Genomic DNA, 18664 nt, shown 5'->3' on the forward strand with positions numbered 1-18664 from the left:
TCCCGGACTGGAAAGTATCAGAATCACCAAGAGGCTGCGCACGAAGTGTGGACGATTCACAGCATTCCGCAATTGAAGCCTTCGTCCAAGACGTAGATGTCATGTCGGTTGTCATTACTATTATTATTGTACTGTACTACTATTTTACATGATGCTGGTGTGCGTATCCGTTACCGCGGCTTTCCTTGATGGTTCAGCGCCTGTCTCAGCGCCTTCTCTGCCCGTTGTTGGCGCTTCTTGAATGTCCTCAGAAACATGTCGGGAATGTGGTGTTTGCTGTTTGGGTGGTTGGGGTCAAACTCGACGCTGGCGGTTGGCCCAAACGCACGGTTTGTCGTCTGAACCGCGTAGTGCAGCAGATCCGAGCCGACTCCCTTCCCTCGGTATCGCATCCTGGTGGTCCAGGCACGGATGATGCCTCGACCAACTGTGCCGCTGGGCTGCACGGCGCCCTTCTTCTTCTTATTTATTTCATCGCCCTCCAGTCTCAGCACGACAGTGCCGATTATGTCCTCGCCGTAGACGGCTGCGATGACGGTGTCTTCCTTGCCGTCAGGACCAGTGATGAAATCTTTCCATCGAAAGTCCTCGGCCAGCTGAATATAATTCGAGGTATAAAATCGAACGAACGACAGATACAAGATGATGGTGCCGGAAAGCATCGTCAATAGGGTGCCGACACCTGCATGCTGGTACTGGTGATAGGCGCCAGCACACATAGCAAACAGCCCCGCGATGCAGAGCGGGTTGAGGATGATTGCGGCTGAAGCGGTTTGGCGCTGCTGGGCGATGCTGTCAGCGACTAGGTGCAGTGCGTCCTGCTTCTCTTGGTCTCGCGTGACCACTCTGTAGGAGAGTGGCGGCGCCCCGGTGAGCGCATCATTGGTGTTGTCGTTGTCGTTCTGGGGCTTGTCTGCTGCCATGGTTCGAGTGTGCGTTGTGAGTGACATGTTGAGCCTTGATAGCAGAAGCTGACAAAAAAAACTTAGATCCTGGCCCTGGTTGGTGCTTAGCGCTGGGAGCGGTTGAGGTGCGAATGCTGGGATTAAGCGATTCTTCTTCTCCGGCTCACGCGATTCAAAAATAGGCAAAAGAAGAACAAGAACAGGCTCAAAGTAAAAATCAACCTTGAAAATAAGCTGCTCAGCGAAGCCGGGGGCAAGCCATGGCTTACAGGTTGCTGCCGAAGATGCAGGTGGCGTACATGAGTGAATTTGGAACTGATCAGCAGTTGTACGAGGAGATGTGGCTCTCAGGCAACGTGGATTCAGCACTATCTTGAACTGAATCGCTGGTAGAGATTTTTAACAGCTGCTGGGGAAGCACGTGGGACAATGCAGGCCTGCTCATGCGTGGAGAGGCTCTGAAGAAGCGTGGATAAGGCGAATGGTAATGGGTCCGATCCGACACATCGGTGTCCCAAACAGGAAACCGACCGGGTCCACCCGCCTCACTCAGTTTCGGTCTCGAAACTAGAACGATAGAACAGGGCGATGGCCTCTAGGCTGTCCAACGATGCTCAGCTGCACGACTTCAAGGCATTCTGGCCACAACCATCGCCTCAGCAGAGGCATGCCAAGCCGCGATTCAAGTGCCGTCATAGCCAGGACCCTGGGCTGCCTTCGACTTCCCGAAAACGGGCTGCGCAGGACGAATCTAAATTTCAAGCATATGCAGATGCTGGAGTGGAGAGATGCGTTCCCCGTATCTGATGGGTTGATCGAGACAACGTGGTGGCATCGCGGCCCCTCATTGGTCGATCCTCCACAACAACACACTCGGGTCAGCATGCTCTGGGCTTTCCCATCAACAGCCCCGACAGGCATCTGTGGCCAATAGCCTCGTCTAGATAGCGTCGGAGTGCCTGATCCTATGCCCTTCCATCTCCGTCTGTGGCTGCATTCGCGTCTTCTATTATCGGTTTGGCCCGCTCCGAGAGGCAGACTACTACGACCCTCGGTCGTCTTGGCTGGGAAAAGCCTCCGAGGACTCGATCCACGATGGGCCAAGCTGCCTGAAGATGATTAAAATTAATTCTCCTTGGGATTGACGTGAATCGTTGTAGTCCTGGTCTGTATATAATTCCCACGGGCCTGTCGCTAGCAATTCCTTGGCTCTTCCCTCCCCTCCCTCTCTCTTGTTTCTCAACCACAGGTGTTCAAGAACCCCCTTGTCTTTTCCTCTTCTCTTGGAGGAGAGTTGATATAGAACTTGTGTTGTTGTCTCTCATTACATTTTTTTTCTTCTACTGTTACAAAAAAACAACAGCCCCCCCCTTTCACAATGGCGCTCGGCAAGACGTCAGGAGGCAACAGTGCCTACCACAACTACAACAATGATTTCCTTCACGTCCAGGATCTCAACGAGCGCCGCCGTCTGGCCCTTGCTGAGATCGACAAGGCTCCCTTTGGCTGGTACCATGTCCGTGCCATTGTCGTTGCTGGTGTTGGTTTCTTCACAGACTCTTACGACATCTTCACTGCCTCCATGTTGACCGTTATGCTTGGTATCGTCTACTTCCCCGGAAAGGGCTCCATGCCCACCTCCTCCGACAGCGCCATTAAGCTCGCTACCTCTGCCGGAACTGTTATTGGCCAGGTTGGATTTGGTATCGCTGCCGATTTGGTCGGTCGTAAGCGCATGTACGGTCTCGAACTTATTGTCATCATCTTCGCTACCATCGGTCAGGCCCTGACCAGCGGTTCTCCTGCTTGCGACGTCATTGGCCTCATCATCTTCTGGCGTGTTATCATGGGCATCGGTATCGGTGGTGATTACCCTCTGTCTTCCATTATCACATCCGAGTAAGTATCTCCACTGCCTTGCCCCTTGCTTTTGCTGGGGTTTTACTGACGCGGTTTGCTACCACAGGTTCGCCTCTACCAAGTGGCGTGGTGCTATGATGGGCGCCGTCTTTGCCATGCAGGGTCTTGGCCAGTTCACTGCTGCCCTCATCATGCTTTTCGTCACCCTCGGTTTCAAGGGCTCACTTTCATCTGCTGCCACCACTGCTACCTGCACTGGTGTCTGCCAGTTGGCTGTTGACAAGATGTGGCGTACCCTGATCGGCTTCGGTGCCGTCCCCGCCTGCATCGCCCTCTACTGTAAGTGCCATTGGCAGAATTGTGTGTGGTTGTTATGGTTTCTGACTCGATGTTGAACTATAGACCGTCTCACCATCCCCGAAACCCCCCGTTACACCTTCGATATTGCTCGTGATGTCGAGCAGGCCGGCGATGATGTCAAGGCTTACATGACTGGCAAGCGTGAGGGCCACCCCGACGAGATTGCCCGTGTCACCGCCGCCAAGGCTGCCCAGGAGAACCTTGCTGTTCCCAAGGCCAGCTTCCGCGACTTCTGCAGCCACTACGGCAAGCTCAAGAACTTCCTCCTCCTCTTCGGAACTGCTGGTTCATGGTTCTGCCTCGACGTCGCTTTCTACGGTCTCTCCCTTAACAACGCCACCATCCTCAACGTCATTGGCTACTCCACCAAGGGCAACCCCGACGTCTACCACTTCCTGTACAACACTGCCGTCGGCAACATCGTCATTGTCCTTGCTGGTGCCGTGCCTGGATACTGGGTTTCCGTCGCTACCATTGACACCCTCGGCCGCAAGACCATTCAGATGGGTGGTTTCGCCATTCTGACCATCCTCTTCATCGTCATGGGTTTCGCCTACAACCACATCAGCTCCAATGGCCTCCTTGCCATCTACGTCCTGGCCCAGTTCTTCTTCAACTTTGGTGAGTAGCTCCCCCCTAATATAAACTGTAAGAGAAAGAAATAATGGGCTAACAAGAGTGCGCCACTAGGCCCCAACACCACCACCTTCATCGTTCCTGGTGAGGTTTTCCCCACCCGTTACCGTTCCACCTCCCACGGTATTTCCGCCGCCTCTGGCAAGATCGGCTCCATCATTGGCCAGGGTGCCATTGCTACCCTCCGCACCAAGGGCGCCACCGCAAAGGTCGCTGCTCCCTGGATGGACCACGTCCTGGAGATCTATGCCCTGTTCATGCTTCTCGGCTGCTTCACTACCTGGTTCATTCCCGAGACCGCCCGCAAGACTCTTGAAGAGCTCAGCGGTGAGGACGACTACGCTGTCACCCACCGGGATTCCAACGGCCCTGGCTTCGAGTCTGAGGTCGTCACCAAGATCTCTGCCGATGCTGAGGCTCCCAAGTCTCCTGTTTAGATGAAACCTGGCAAAGCGTCACGGCGTTGAAGGTGGAGGAGGTTCGCTTTGGTTTCCTTGTTTTATTTAGGCTCATGAACTTTGCACGTGCATATGAAGGTGTTTGCATACGGTCTTGTTGATGATGATACCACTCGCTATATGCCTGGCACGCTTAGCAAATCGTTGGACGCTACAAACTCACAGATATAAAAAAATACCCTTTTTTCCTATAGGCAATATATATATTTAATACTACCTAGTCATTCATTCCTTTCTCACATAAATGTCCCATTCTGTGCTGTCCATGTCTTTGTAGTTCTTTTTTACAAGTAAGCGTCTATCCATGGATGGCCTACCTTGTTCCCTGGCCCAATGGAGAGGCCCGGAAGATGCCGACAAGGGTGGCATCAACCCACCCCCACATGACCTGCAGGGCCACGATGCCAAGGGTTCTTGAGCATGCAACTGAGGATTTTGGGTGTGTGGATCGGATGGAGATTTCTTTTGCTCTTTCTTGCTGTTGTTTATGGAGTGCATGCGGTAGGGCTGTGCTGTCCTTGTATAAGAGGGGATTTTTGGTCAAGTGGATCGGTGTGTGTTTGGGTATGTATGTGGGCGGTGAAGACTTTACTCGATATGATTTTGCAGGCTGAAGGGGATGGTTGTGGTTTGATGATGGTTGTTATATTGGGGAGGTGAAGATTGTTATTGCGTTTCGTGATGTTTGTGGAGGAGATTGTAGTGTAGTGAGAAAAAGGGTTGATGTTCTGGCGTTTGATATTGTTCATTGTCTACTCGACGTGAATATTACATGTGTAGGAAGCAAGTGTTTGACTGGCTTTGAGGCATTCACCATTGTTTCTGGAATGATACCTAGGCGTATGGGGAAAGGACATGGTGCCACTGGGCTGCAGTGCTACCGAAGTCTCGTGAAAACAGTGCGCTTTGTGCGTATAGGTGTATGTGGTCTAAGAGGGTTTGGAGTAAGATAGAGATCAACGTCGAGACCTCTTTGTCGATATGAGAGAAAAGTCATCCATATTCGATGATTATGATGGATAGTATTGCCTGCTATAGAGCAAAAGAAAGAAATCAAGAGAGGATGGTGATTAAACTAAGGGCAGATGGTGACAGGCTGTATCATGTGCGTATTAGGGTGTAAGTGGGAATAAAGCAAGAAGCAGAGGAGGATATTGTGGGACATGCGGTATTTTATATTCGAGCTTTTCACGGAAGCCATCTCACATAAGTCTTAATTAATCAATCGTGAAACGGCGGGAATATAAGAAACCGCATAGATTACAGCACGCGTAATATGGAAAGGGCAAAAAGAGAGAGAGATCAGATGGTGGTGGGATGGCCTTCTGACCTCGTCCGCGCAGAATGGCAAAATGGCAAAATATGGCCAAGTGCCGAGGAGGGGGACGTGCATCTGCGCATTGCATAGAGCGGGGTTTGCACCCTTGTAGTGAGGTGCAGTGGACGAGATACGCGCTTCTCGGCCAACTAAAACGCCGGCAACTGGACTAGGAGAAGGGAAGGGGAAAAAAGCGCACAAAAAAGCGGGAAAACAGAGAAGAAAAAAATTGAGCTGAAAAAAAAAAAGAAAAGAAAAAAACTGGAAACACAAGAGACTTGCTTTTTTTTCTCTCCTATTCAGCTAGAATCTGGCGTCGTTCTAGAGTGTCGCTTGGATTTTGAACTTTTTACTTGAACAAAAAGGGTTCTCACGCACCCCCCCAGAGCGATGCTGGATGCAGTAAGTCCATGTCCCGCCGTGATGCAATAGCGGAGGAAAAAGGCTGCCGTCTGGCAAGGGGGAAATTCCCTCATACAATTGCATATCCACCGCCGGCTGTGGCCAATCGCAGCGTGGCGGGGCCGCGAGCGTGGGAGCAGCGCACTGTGTGTTGCTGAGCGCTGGCGATGTATCTTGTACCCTGGACTTGTACATACTACTAGGTAAGTATGCGGTTCGGCTTCAATATTGGGGTCCCTTTTTCCCTTCCTCCTTGATACGTGTATTACCTATTAGCAGTACTGATGTTGGTTATACGGCAAGACTAGCGACGGGTCCCCTCCCTTTCTCTCGGGCCATCCCAGATCAGGCTGATAGTTTTCAGTTTTTTTCGGCACGCCCTCAGCTCCTTTTATCACTTATACGCTTGCTAGCTGGTTCAGGTAAGCTGGGCGGCAACATGACAGAAGCACAGCATGGCAGAAGTGGGAATGGATATGTCGTCTTTCATATTTTTGCCCTTCTTGTATATGCGGGAAATTTTTTTTTGGCTTCTACACGCCCCCCCAATTCCCCCGTGTCCACCATGGGGTCTGGCCATGGGCACATCCACATCCAGATGCCGTCTTGTTGTTACTGTATTACGCAGCCAATGGGTTTGCGTTTGTATGAACATGGCCCGTACGGGGGCCGTATGCATAGCAGTCATGTACAACTTTTGCCATACTGTAAGCTGGCAGAAGATATCACAGCCCGGCCCCAGCCCTGGTGGCGACGAGGGTCAAAGGGTGTAGGCACGGAATCCCCTCGTGCTGTCGACTGCAAGCGTCTTTGGATTTTTGTTGATCGTAGCTGGGTCATTGTCCCAGACCGCTCACGGGCCTGTTGCATAAAGCCTGCCTCTTGTCCCCGAGTTCTTGCTGCTTTTCTTCACCTTCATCTGGGTTGACTCTTCACCTCCTTTTCTTTGACCAGCTTCCCTCGTGTTGTGTCGAGAGGTGTTGTGGAAAGGCGTCTACTTGGCTTATACGCAGTCATCTGTTCATCTTTGTCCTTCCCATTTCAATTTCAATTTCAATTTTGATTTCATCCAAAGAAAAAGGAGTTGAAAATCAAGTTATTTTGACATCTTTCTTGTCTTCCCCCCTTTTTTCTTCTTCACAATGCCTGAGAATATCGCGCCCGAGCCGGACGAAAAGGAGCCCAACGACCTCCGCATCACATTTCACGATGCTTCGCATCCTTCAGGCCGAGCTGGTCGCAGCAACGCCTTCGATCGCGACCAGACGCGCTCATTGTCTCGAAAGAGGTCCCTGAGCCGTAACTCGGCCACCAGCCGTCGCGACCTGCCCTCCTCGCCCTACTCTGGAGTCCAGATTGAATACCGCACCTTGTCCATTCACGTTTCCGAGTCTCGCAATGTCGATTCTGATAACTTGGGTGATCTCAAGGCCCCTAAAAAGGATGGAAAGGAGGAATACTTCTCCAACTTGACTTTTCATGAGCTCGAAGTTGATCAGCTCATGCAGCAGCTCAACGTCTCTCAAGAGACTGGTCTGTCGGAGAGTTCTGCACAACTGAGACTTCAGCGAGATGGCAAGAACACGCTTCCTCATCCCAAGACAAACTACCTCAAAAAGATCCTCTCGTATGTCTTTGGCGGCTTCTGCTCCGTTCTGTGGGTGGGCGTCGTCATCTTCTTCATCTGCTGGCGCCCCCTGAGCAACCCCCCCTCACCGACAAATTTGGCCCTCGCCATTCTCGTCATCATCGTTATTGTCCTCCAGGCGAGTTTCTCTGCCTTCCAGGACTGGTCCACCTCGCGTACTATGAAATCCATCACCGATCTTCTCCCTTCGGATGCACTGGTGCTGCGTGATGGCCAGCTGATGAAGTTGAAGGCTACTGAACTTGTGAGCGGAGATCTCGTCCAGCTACAAATTGGTAACAAGGTGCCAGCGGATATGCGCATCATTGGCCATTCTGGCGACCTTCGCTTCGACCGTGCCGTCTTGACTGGTGAATCGGATGAAATCGAGGGCTCGGTCGACCAGACTGATGAAAACTTCCTGGAGAGCCGCAACATTGCTCTGATGGGCACCCTTGTCGTCAACGGCAGTGGTGTTGGAGTCGTCGTCCTGACTGGTCCTCGCTCTGTCATGGGTCGTATCGCAAATGCCACTGCCACGGCAGAGGAGAGGCCGACCTTGATTCAAAGAGAGATTACGCGCTTCGTTTACATCATTGTCGCGTTGACTGTTGTTCTCGCTCTCATTATCCTGCTTACCTGGGTTGGATGGCTGCGAAAGGATCACTTTGCCTACATGAACGTCGTGGCCATGCTCAACAATGTCATGGGTTGCGTCGTCGCCTTTATTCCTGAAGGTATGCCTGTTGGTGTTGCATTGACTCTCATGATGGTGGCAAGACGTATGAAGGCTGCAAGCGTCTTGCCCAAGGGCCTTTCTACCGTCGAAACGCTGGGTTGTGTCAATGTCATTTGCTCTGATAAGACGGGTACCCTGACGCAGAATCAAATGCATGTCAACTCTGTTGCCTTTGTCGACGAGCCAATTGCTATTCAAGAAGCGTATGCCAATCTCTCCAGCGACAATGTTGATGCCGGAGTGAAGATGCTTCTCCAAGCCGCTACTCTTTGCAACGATGCTACGTTTGAACCATCCACTCTGCATCTCCCTGTTGCATCTCGAACCATCCAAGGCAATGCTACAGATGGTGCCGTTCTTAGATTCTCCGCCGATGCTCCCGTAAGGAACGAGAAAGCAGAGCAACCTACCAAGGTCTTCCAGATCCCCTTCAACTCCAAGAACAAGTGGATGCTCACCATGTACAAAATGCCCTCGGAAAATCAAGCTCTTAACGAATTCAAAGTCTTCGTCAAAGGTGCTCCTGACGTCCTCCTGCCCACCTGCACAGCCTACTGGTCTCGCAAATCAAAGTGTGTCATGCCTCTTGACGCAACTGCAAAGACTGCTTTTAAGGAATACCAGGATAAGCTGTCCAAGAACGCCGAACGTGTCATTGTCCTCTGTATGAAAAACATGACTATTCAGGATGCCATGGGTACCAATGCCTTCAGCGACGAAGTCACTAGCCGTGCCACAGATGACCTTACAGTTGTCGGCATCCTGGGTATCACGGATCCTCCTCGCCCTGAGACCCTGGACACCGTCAGAGAGTGTCGTCGCGCTGGAACAAGATTCTTCATGGTTACTGGTGACTACGGACTGACTGCAGCTGCCATTGCGCGCAACGTTGGAATCTTCACCGGTGAACGAGACCCTGATACCGTTGCCACCATCAAGGCCAACAACGATGCCGAGACCGTGAAGAAACTGAACGATGCTCGTGTGGCTGGAGAATGCCGTAGCCTCCTTCTCGAGGGACACAGTCTTGGAGGCCTTGATGATGAGGATTGGAGCGTCATCTGCGAATACCAGGAGATTGTCTTTGCTCGTACGACGCCGGAGCAGAAGCTTCGTATTGTGGAAGAATTCCGCAAGAGAGACAATGTTGTGGCTGTTACTGGTGATGGAGTCAATGATGCACCGGCTCTTCGTGCTGCAGATGTTGGTGTTGCTATTGTTTCGGGTAGTGATGTTGCCATTGAGGCAGCTGATCTCGTCTTGCTGGATCGCTTCGACTCCATCATTGAGGCTATCCGTCTCGGTCGCCTTGTCTTCCAGAATCTGCAAAAGGTCATTGCGTATCTTCTCCCCGCTGGTAGTTGGTCTGAGATCTGGCCCGTCCTTCTCAACGTCTTCTTTGGCGTTCCTTTGCCGCTCAGCTCCTTCCTCATGATCATAATTTGCGTCTTTACTGATCTGTTCTTGTCGCTGTCTCTCATCATGGAGAAGGAAGAGTTTGATCTCCTTTCGCTTCCTCCTCGCAATCACAAGAAGGACCATCTCATCAACTTCAAGATTTATGGTCAGGCATACCTCTTCATTGGTGTGGCTGAGACTATCTGCGCCCACTCCATGTTCTTTTTGTACATGTGGAAGAAGGCTGGCATTCCCATCAACCAGCTCTTCTTCCTTTTCGAGGGATACACCGAGGGCTTCCACGGCTACACTCAGGATCAACTCAATGAATTCAACTACACTGGCCAGTGTGTTTACTTCGTCACCCTTGTCATTCTACAATGGGGCAATATCCTGTCTGTACGCAATCGCCGCCTCAGTATCGTCCAGGCTGATCCCTTCACCAAGAAGCGCCGCAACCCTTGGCTGCTGCTTAGTATGCTCATCAGTCTTGCCATTGCCATTTTCGTCACCGAGGTTCCAGGCATTCAGACATTGTTCCTCACGGCATCGGTTCCTATTGAGTTTTGGTTTCTCCCTATTCCTCTGGCCTTGGGTATTTTGGCCTTGGATGAGTTTCGCAAGTTGCTTGTTCGATTGTTCCCTAATGGCCCTGTTGCAAAGGTGGCGTGGTAGTCATAGTTTTAAAAGTATACCCCTTCATTTTTTCTATTCTTCATTCGTTTGTTTGGATACCGTATTTACTCACGTACATCATGAGCATGGGTATGAGATCGCGAAGAGGTTATGCATGGAAGGATTTTCTTAAAAGTAGAGTCTAGTATATAATGGATTATGAAAGAATATACGATGAGGTCAATATACTATAGTTTGAATAACACATCTTTATGATATACTTTTACAGATACAGTTAAAGGTTAATATGAGTGAAAGTACCTATGTACCTGTATTGACTTAGCTTTCATCCATATTATCTTACATTGCTTCTTCAGCCGGTGGATGTCCAGCAAGTAGCTTAGTAGTATCATTCATCTCAAACAGCCCATACTTTTATTTCGAGCACAATGTGTGGTCCCATCTATAGTGGGCAATCTGAAGGTGCTGCCTTTAGGTTGTGGGGAATAAGTACACATTGTTATCGCCAGTTTCCGCATACTCGGGCACAGCAGGTTGCAGGCAGGGCCATTTCCCATTGTGTGCTGATGCTGGAACACATGACTCTGCCGTTGTTTGGTTAAGAGGCGGCTGCTCCCATGAGGCCGCAGTGGTCTCTGCACCAGGTAAATCACCGCGTGTCAACACTGGGTCACCACGCAAGAGTAGACGTAACTTCTTGAGAGCTTGGTCAATAATCCACTGAGGTAGCTTGAGTGTAGTTGATGGCAAGATGCTTGTGGCCATGTGGACCGGCATAAATGGATCAATGATAGTGTGCGCCTAGGATAACGGTGGAAGGATAATTGCAGATGGCCCTCTGATATTCTTCGGGATCGTCTGAGTAATTAACTGGGTTTATATGTAGATGCTAGACGAATACCTTGCTAGGGCTTGATGAGGAGAAAGAATCCGGTTTTTTATGTTCGTCGTCGATAAAGTTGCGTCTAGGATAGCTAAACTCAGTGTAGATGTAACTCGCATCTGGCTACTTACCCGCCATGACTGCTTCTGAGTTCTTTTTACTGGTCAAGAGTAATCTTGTCAGATTTATTTGTCCTTATTCGAGAAATTTTTTTGTTGTTAGTATATATTGCCCCCCCTCGTTGGCCTGGCATGAGATGGAGCGGCCTATGTACGGATAGAAGTTCTGCGACTCCGTAGGACGATGTAGAGGAGAGATGATTTAACCAAACTTGTCTATGATGTTGAACTTTGTGAATTGCATGCGCGGCAGGCTTGAAGGCCCTCTCCGCCTTGTCTATGGAGATCCTTTACGTCGTAGCCATCTTTGGACTCGAGTAAGGTAGTGAGAAGAGTATTGTCCAATTCTGAGAGTGAGATTTTGTCCTTCAGTTCGTGGATAGACATGTACAATCCCTGATGCAAGATCAAAAGATGGTCGGTGAATCCGACCAAGCCTCCGGATAAAAGACCGAGACCATTCAGGGCGTCTCAGAGCTGATTTGGGGCACAAGCTCTGCCACCATACTTTTTCAGGTTCGCCTTTCCATCGATGGAAGCAGTGTCTACTAATCGAATAAATGCTTGACCAACATCGTCATTGCTCACTCAGCGTTTGGACATAAGATGCTTCGACCCCTCGTGGCGCTTGTGGTAATACATCATATGAAAGATGAGATGTTCACCTCGGATGCAATCTTAAGTCGGCTATAGCATCAATAGATCTCTCCAGCGACCAGAAGCACTTGGGTAGATTGTAATACTCTCGCTCCCACTCGACGGACAGGCCTCGGAGAGGCCAGGTATCATCCCAGCGGGTGTCTGTCTTGTTATAATATGAGGGATGAAAGATCCTCAGGATTATCAATACTCAATACGTATGCCGATTTCTGCATGGGAACATCGACAGCGACACAGATCTAACTAGGGGCGTTGAAAATTTAGAGCACTAAGATCGTTAAGCGACTAGAATACATCCGGAAACCGCACCAGACCTTCGTTGCTCCGATTTTTCTCGAGGACCTCCATCAGTACTGGATTTGGGAAGAATAATTTCACCCCGCGGGTCATGTAGATCTGGTTACCTGGAGCAGCTTTGCCCTCCTCCTCAGTGATACTCTTGAGCCACTTCTATACCCTTGGCGCACCATTGGTGCCCCCCTAAGTGCAACGGCTGGAGGGTTCTGGGTTTATATTTATCATCTGTTAGATATTATCCTGGCCAAGCCGTTCTTGGTCCACCCAGTGTGATGGAGGGGGCTGTTTTGCTGAGAACTTGGGCTTCACGGTGACATGAATATTATTCGCATTCTTGTCGATCCTATTTTGCACTTATACTTGATTTGGTTTCTTGAATACTTCAAGCGCTGTCATATTATCTAGGATTCTATTCTCAGATTCGTTGAGACATCTGGGCTTTTGCTTTCCTCAAAGACGTATACGACGTCAACCACCCCATGGCGTTCCAATACCAAATACTCCTTGCTTCCATGCACGAGAGCCTTGGCCACCGGAAGTCTATTATCGACGTCAGACTCACCGTATTAAGGAATGCGCTGTGAGGACGAGACGATGGTGACTTTCACGAGGCACATACTGGTGAGCAACTTGACGATAGCGTTGCTTGCCTACTTTGAGCAGCTACACTCTTTGAGATGCAGGTATGACTCTACTACATAAGGCGACTACACATGGCACTTGGACTGGACTATGGAATACTTGGAGATTCTAGCGAGAGCGCGGCATTTGATTTCAAGATGTAAGACGAGCTACAAGACTGTATATCTGTTGGAGCTTAATGGGTGGAAGGCTTTGGACCAATTCGAGACTGATAAGGTGTTTTTGATGTTTGGTGCGCTCCTAAGGACTGGAGGGTGGAGATGGGGATGGAGGAGGGTGGATGGGATAGCAGTGCATGCTTTGTTACTGACGTTTAAGCAACACGTGTAATATATTCTGCAATTCGCCACATACACGGACAATAGGTGAACAATTTGTGTCTGGCATACAGTTTTTATTATTTTTCTGGCAGAAAGCTACATAGCTAAATGAGTGGCTAGGCACAATGAGCGTAGTGATGCCAGATTTGCAGACTGCAAAGGCAATGAGTGACGAAGCAGTTTTGCATAAATAGTCAGTTAGATGACTCTTTAGCGTTTGATTTGACTCAATCAAGCCTTGATGACAGCTGGGAGTCGGCGGAAGCCTCCACGGCAGGCAACATCGCACTGCAACTCAACCATGCGCTTCTGGTCGCCGGTAGGATCTTGGGACTCGGCCTCAAGCTCCCAGCCAAGGAAGTCGTTGGTGTAGTTGGACTTGAACTCAGCATCCAAGACGCCGAGTCTTTGTCCATACTTGGTCACCTTGTTCCAATCGCGCTGAACGTTCTTCAAGTCCTTTGAGAAATACGCAAAGCTACGCTCAAACATCTTCCGGTTGAGCTCAGTACCCATGACGGGCTTGAAGTCAACGTACTCGGCCCAAGCCTTGTTAGGGTCGGCAAGGACAAAATCAGTGGCCTTTTTGACAGCGCGGAGGAAAGCGCGAACTTTCTCCGGGTTCTTCTCAATGAAGGATTCGTTGCCAATATAGAGAATAGTGCAGAAGCAGCAGCAGCCCAACTCGGCGAGCTCGTCAATGCGAAGCATTTGGACATCTGTCTTGGGGCGGCCCTGCTTGTCGAGCCACTCCTCAAGCTCAACCATCTGAACATTTTCCAGGCCAATTCCAGCGTCAATCTCGCCGCTGATAATGGCCTTGGAAACATTCATGCCGCAGCGGACGGCAGTGTAGTCCTCAGGAGTGAGGCCATAGTGGGAAGTCAGCTCATCGATCTGAATCTTGCCAAATTCTCCCACGTAGCCGATGCGCTTGCCCTTGAGGGAGCGGAAATCAGTGGTGATGCCCGACTCTTTGAGGTAAATGACACCGGTGAATGGCTCATCAAGCAGACTGCCGATGGACAGGACCGGGAAGCCACGGGCCTTTGCCTAAAGTGCCTTGTGCATTAGCAATCTTATAACGAAGCACAGAGTCAGGAGCATAGTCTTACAGCAAGAGTGTGAATCATAGCCTTGAATCCAAGATCCACTTTGCCAGATCCGATGATCTCAGTGACATCCTATCAATTTGAGTGAGATCCGGTTCAATGAAAGCTTAGGAAGGGTTACTTACGCTAGGGTCGTTGGGCTCCAAGAGAGCGACCTTGATGCCTTCTTCCTTGAAGTATCCCTTCGCCTGAGCGAGGTAGACCGGTGCGTGGTACGGGGTGGCGTGCCTGTGTCTTGGTTAACTCTACGGATCACTAGCCCAATTGGCGAGGATAAATCTGACCAGTTCGTCAGGAACGTGATCTTATCCGTCGACATTTTGGATAATCGAGCAAAGAGCTACGTGGGTTAGTCTGCACACTAAATTATTAGGAGATCAGGGGAAGCCCAAGAAGCAGATCCTTTCGCTGGTATTATCCAGATCAAGTTCGCCGGTATTTCTCAGATCAATCCATTCTACAATGCTGTCTCCTACTGATACTAAACATCAAGCCGATGAATCGAACGAATCGATCACCAGCGAGAGCTAGTAGGGAGTAAGACAGCACAATAGAACGGACCGAACACCCGGATGCTTGCTCAGTCTACTTTACCTCGATGACTGGATAGTTCCATTGCGACAGGTAACATGGCTCCTTAGAGGCGAGCCTCGTACCAAAAGATATTTGTAGATATTCGGATGCTTTTTATGTGACAGGAAGCTTGACAATCTGAAGATTGAAGAGACTAAAGTTGTAAGAGAGAAGAAAGAGAAGAGAAGAGAATTTTAGAGCTGAAATAAAGGATTCAAAAGACTTACCCCTCAGTCTCACGGTGGGTATCAATTATGTCATGACCGAAGTCGGATATCGCGCATGTAATTGTGGTTATTTTATACGCCCGTTTATACCCGAGCATACGAACATACGATGTGACAACTTAAAGTATGAGTGGGGATGTAGATTGTACTCAAAAAGGTGTTGCTAGGTTGGGGACTTGTTGGGGGGAGTAGTTTTGGTTGACTAGACTCATTAATAGACAAGACGAGCCGGACAGAATCTCAAAGTCTGTCTCAGATGGCGAATATACAATTAGTCAATCTGCTTCCCTTCTATTTCCCAGAGTAACTCCTCTGAAGCATCCTTTAATACTGCGTGGATAATTAATGCCTTGGTTAGAAGAGACTTTGACGATATGTACATAGTATATGCGCCTTTTACATCTTGATTAGGGTTTAGCACATTTGCCTAGCACATGTCATACTGCCTGTGTCAATATCATTGGGTGCCCGAGTTACGTGCAGCAGAATCTAAAAAAGTTATATCCGGGAACCCGGCACACATACATACTAAGCCGAATGTATATTCCTAACGAACTATAGGAATAGTGGGTTATTGCGCGAATAAAGACAGAAGCATGTTAGTGTGCGAAGTGTGCTTCATTTATCTCATGGAAACGGCGAGCGGGACCAGGCACTTGTTATTAGGCATGGGGTGTGAATAACTTCAATTATAAGTACAAATTTTAGATATTATTAATTATATATCGTAGCTTCGTATAATTCATTATTAGGCTGCCGAGCCATGTATCAATCTAACAATCTCACAGCGGGAGCGATAATGAATCGGCCACAGTTGATACAACCGTTCCCAAACCTGCCAAGGTAATATTAGGGCAGGTAAGGTCAAAAACTGAGGGAGACACAAACTGTGCCTTGGGGCGGTTGTTTTGGCCAAGGACAATCAACGAGGCAGTCCTCTTGTTGAATTGGGGCCATCCAAGGCTGCTCAGGCCTGAGGATGGGTTGTTGCTAAAGGTGAACCAAGCGTGTTGCATCAACTTTGTCAGGCTTCGCTGGTCTGCGGTCGTGGGCAATCCACTGACATCTGCCGAAGCTCCAAAGATCATGTGAAGGTCAACACCGTGATAGGCGCCGCTGGTGGGATAGAGACGAGTGTTGTCCCAGTCAGCCATGTATCGGTACGCCCAGGCTGGCACTCCGTGACTGCGACGAGCGCTGGCCTGGTGGGACACAGGGCAGGTGAAGGACTCGAGGAGGAAAGATGTGACCTGGTCAACAGTCGGTACGATGCCGGAGGCGAAAGCCGGGATGCGATAGTATCCGTCCTCGTTGTTGTTGTTTCCCAGCAAGAGGGGCACCTTTGCAAAGCTACCAGAGTTGGTCAACGAGAGATAGTCAGAGAATACAATCTTTTCATCTGGCATCGGGTAGAAGGCGGGAATAGATCGCAGAACACTGCTGCTCGGCGTGGGCTTGATGCCGGCTGCAGCGGCCTTGATAGCTTGCCAGTCAGCCTGGCGCATGCAAGACATGACATCGCTAGCAGAAGTGCAATTCACAGCAGCCACAACAGTGTTCCAGTTCTTCTCGGGGACGCCCTGGGCATTGACAGGGAAGCTGAAGACATTGCCCGAGTGCGCAATCACGCCGTTGACGATGGGGTCTTTCTTGTATGCGTAGGTCCAGTAGTCAACAGCAACACCTCCGGCAGACTGGCCAGAGATGGTAATCTTGCTGGGGTCGCCGCCGAACTTCTTGATATTGTCTCGAACCCACTCGACGGCCGCTCGCTGGTCGCGGAGACCGAGGTTTTGAGTCTCGCCAGGGGCGCCTGGGAAGCCGAAAATGTTGAGTCGGTAGTTGACTGTGACAACGACAATATCTTCAGCGTCGGCGAAGTATTTTCCTGAGTAAAACGGGCTGTCGGTGTTTCCAATGGTATATCCTACTCTCGTTGTTAGAGACCACAATCATTGCCGTTGTTCTCTCAGCTCGCAAATTGGGTATGCTTACTGCCTCCATAGAAGAACACCAAGACAGGTTTCTTCGCTTTCAATGCATTCTGCGTCGCCTTGGACCAGATATTGAGGGTAAGGCAATCTTCACTCTGAGGAGTGCCCGCCGCAGAAGCGAAATAGTTGACGATCTGCTGCGCCTGGGGCGTAAATCCGGGGTAGTTGACGGGCTTTGACGGGGTCAATGGGCAATCAGATCCAAAATTAGCAGCCACATAAGGCTTCTTGGACTTGATCTTCGCAGGCGCCGCAAATCGCAGGTTCCCAACAGGTGGTTGCGCAAAGGGAATGCCCAGGTATTCAATCACGCAGGCGGAGTTGGACGCTTGGTGACCAGTGATAGGGCCATTGGTCGTAGACACGGTGAGGAATTGGCGTGTGTTACAGAACGATGCCGTCGACGTCGTGACATCCACAGGAGTAGCTGAGGCAATGGCAGCACCCAGGATCAGGGCCGCGCTCTTAGCTGTGAGAAGCATGGTGAAGGTGAGGCTGTTGGAGATGTGGTGAACTGCCGATGCTCAGCACCATTTGTCTGATCGATGCGACAGTGGCATCTGCATCACTACATATATAGTCCTCCGGCTAGATTCTAATATTTGTCTGTCGTCACTTAAACCGGGCCAATTGCGCGGCGTGGATCCAGTTCATGCGCAATTTCATCAAACCTACCGCTTGCTTAACCCCATAATGATGACCATCGCCCACGTTGAGGCGCTCGCATCTGCAGCCCGATTCAGTAACCACGCCGCCAACAGAGCCTCTAAAAGGTAGCAACACAATAGCCAAGGTGCTGGGTCTTTCCATTGCCTCAGGCAACCAGGGAGGACCAGCTCCGGGGTGCGGCCAACAGAGCTCACTTTCCGGCTGGTCGCCAATATTCATTTCAGGTTGTCTGATGCGGGAAGACGCGAAAGCCTCGTGGGCCGGGGTACTTTCTAGGTCGCTGGCAGGGATATTATCGGCCAACATCCCCCAAACAATTGGGGGCAATCCCTGTCGAAAGGTCACCAATTTGCGGCCAAGAAAATTACGGATCAATTGCTGCATGGCGGAGGAGCAGTTTGGTCAATAAATTCGAGACTAAGGGAGAGTACGAGAGCAAGAGAAAGGCCTTCTGCGGGCGCGAGGAGAGAGTAAACAGGTGGAGATGCGGAGGCCTTTGGATCACTCTGCTGTGAAAGATCCCCCCCGCGGAGTCTTGCAGAGTGCGACATTGTGCGTGGTATTCTAGCAAATTTCTTGCATCTCTTTGTCTATTTGTAGTACTCGTACTCCCTATTACGGCCATCCATGGGTAGCTTTGTTTATGTTTCTGCAATCTGCATGAGTTCGTATCTAAACTTCAGCCTACATGGACATATCAAGTCCGTGGAGTATCACCCCTCGACCTGCCAGCGCATCACCGAATGAACTTGGAAGCATTCATTTTGGCCCCTGTTCCGGCCAACTCCAAAAACAGCTACGCAGTAGGTTTCTTTCCCATTTTCTATAA

At 50.1% G+C, this 18664-nt stretch overlaps 6 protein-coding genes across 6 annotated transcripts; 2 read left to right on the top strand and 4 right to left on the bottom strand.

Annotated features, from left to right (window-relative positions):
- Positions 1 to 206: 206 nt before the first annotated feature.
- On the bottom strand, positions 207 to 860 carry TRIVIDRAFT_18457 (uncharacterized protein; the record flags this gene model as incomplete). The annotated part of the gene is made up of 1 exon (XM_014101965.1): positions 207 to 860. A coding segment is annotated over one exon (654 nt), but the record flags the coding sequence as incomplete, so codon positions are not given.
- Positions 861 to 2283: 1423 nt separating this feature from the next.
- On the top strand, positions 2284 to 4198 carry TRIVIDRAFT_64152 (uncharacterized protein; the record flags this gene model as incomplete). The annotated part of the gene is made up of 4 exons (XM_014102156.1): positions 2284 to 2804; positions 2872 to 3104; positions 3168 to 3746; positions 3816 to 4198. The coding sequence occupies 4 exons, from the start codon at positions 2284 to 2286 to the stop codon at positions 4196 to 4198; spliced, it is 1716 nt and encodes a 571-aa protein (XP_013957631.1).
- Positions 4199 to 7081: 2883 nt separating this feature from the next.
- On the top strand, positions 7082 to 10378 carry TRIVIDRAFT_147373 (uncharacterized protein; the record flags this gene model as incomplete). Its single annotated transcript, XM_014102157.1, has 2 exons — positions 7082 to 7339; positions 7439 to 10378. The coding sequence occupies 2 exons, from the start codon at positions 7082 to 7084 to the stop codon at positions 10376 to 10378; spliced, it is 3198 nt and encodes a 1065-aa protein (XP_013957632.1).
- Positions 10379 to 10810: 432 nt separating this feature from the next.
- On the bottom strand, positions 10811 to 11116 carry TRIVIDRAFT_220675 (uncharacterized protein; the record flags this gene model as incomplete). Its single annotated transcript, XM_014102158.1, has 1 exon — positions 10811 to 11116. The coding sequence occupies one exon, from the start codon at positions 11114 to 11116 to the stop codon at positions 10811 to 10813; it is 306 nt and encodes a 101-aa protein (XP_013957633.1).
- Positions 11117 to 13316: 2200 nt separating this feature from the next.
- On the bottom strand, positions 13317 to 15093 carry TRIVIDRAFT_215795 (uncharacterized protein; the record flags this gene model as incomplete). The annotated part of the gene is made up of 4 exons (XM_014102159.1): positions 13317 to 14313; positions 14376 to 14444; positions 14498 to 14600; positions 14657 to 15093. 4 exons carry the CDS (start codon positions 14689 to 14691, stop codon positions 13492 to 13494), a joined length of 1029 nt encoding a protein of 342 aa, XP_013957634.1.
- Positions 15094 to 15954: 861 nt separating this feature from the next.
- Positions 15955 to 17648, bottom strand: TRIVIDRAFT_37227 (uncharacterized protein; the record flags this gene model as incomplete). Its single annotated transcript, XM_014102160.1, has 2 exons — positions 15955 to 17099; positions 17168 to 17648. The coding sequence occupies 2 exons, from the start codon at positions 17646 to 17648 to the stop codon at positions 15955 to 15957; spliced, it is 1626 nt and encodes a 541-aa protein (XP_013957635.1).
- Positions 17649 to 18664: the final 1016 nt, after the last annotated feature.

Source organism: Trichoderma virens, assembly GCF_000170995.1.
Source record: "Trichoderma virens Gv29-8 chromosome Unknown TRIVIscaffold_5, whole genome shotgun sequence".
In the NCBI taxonomy this organism is placed as follows: domain Eukaryota; kingdom Fungi; phylum Ascomycota; class Sordariomycetes; order Hypocreales; family Hypocreaceae; genus Trichoderma; species Trichoderma virens.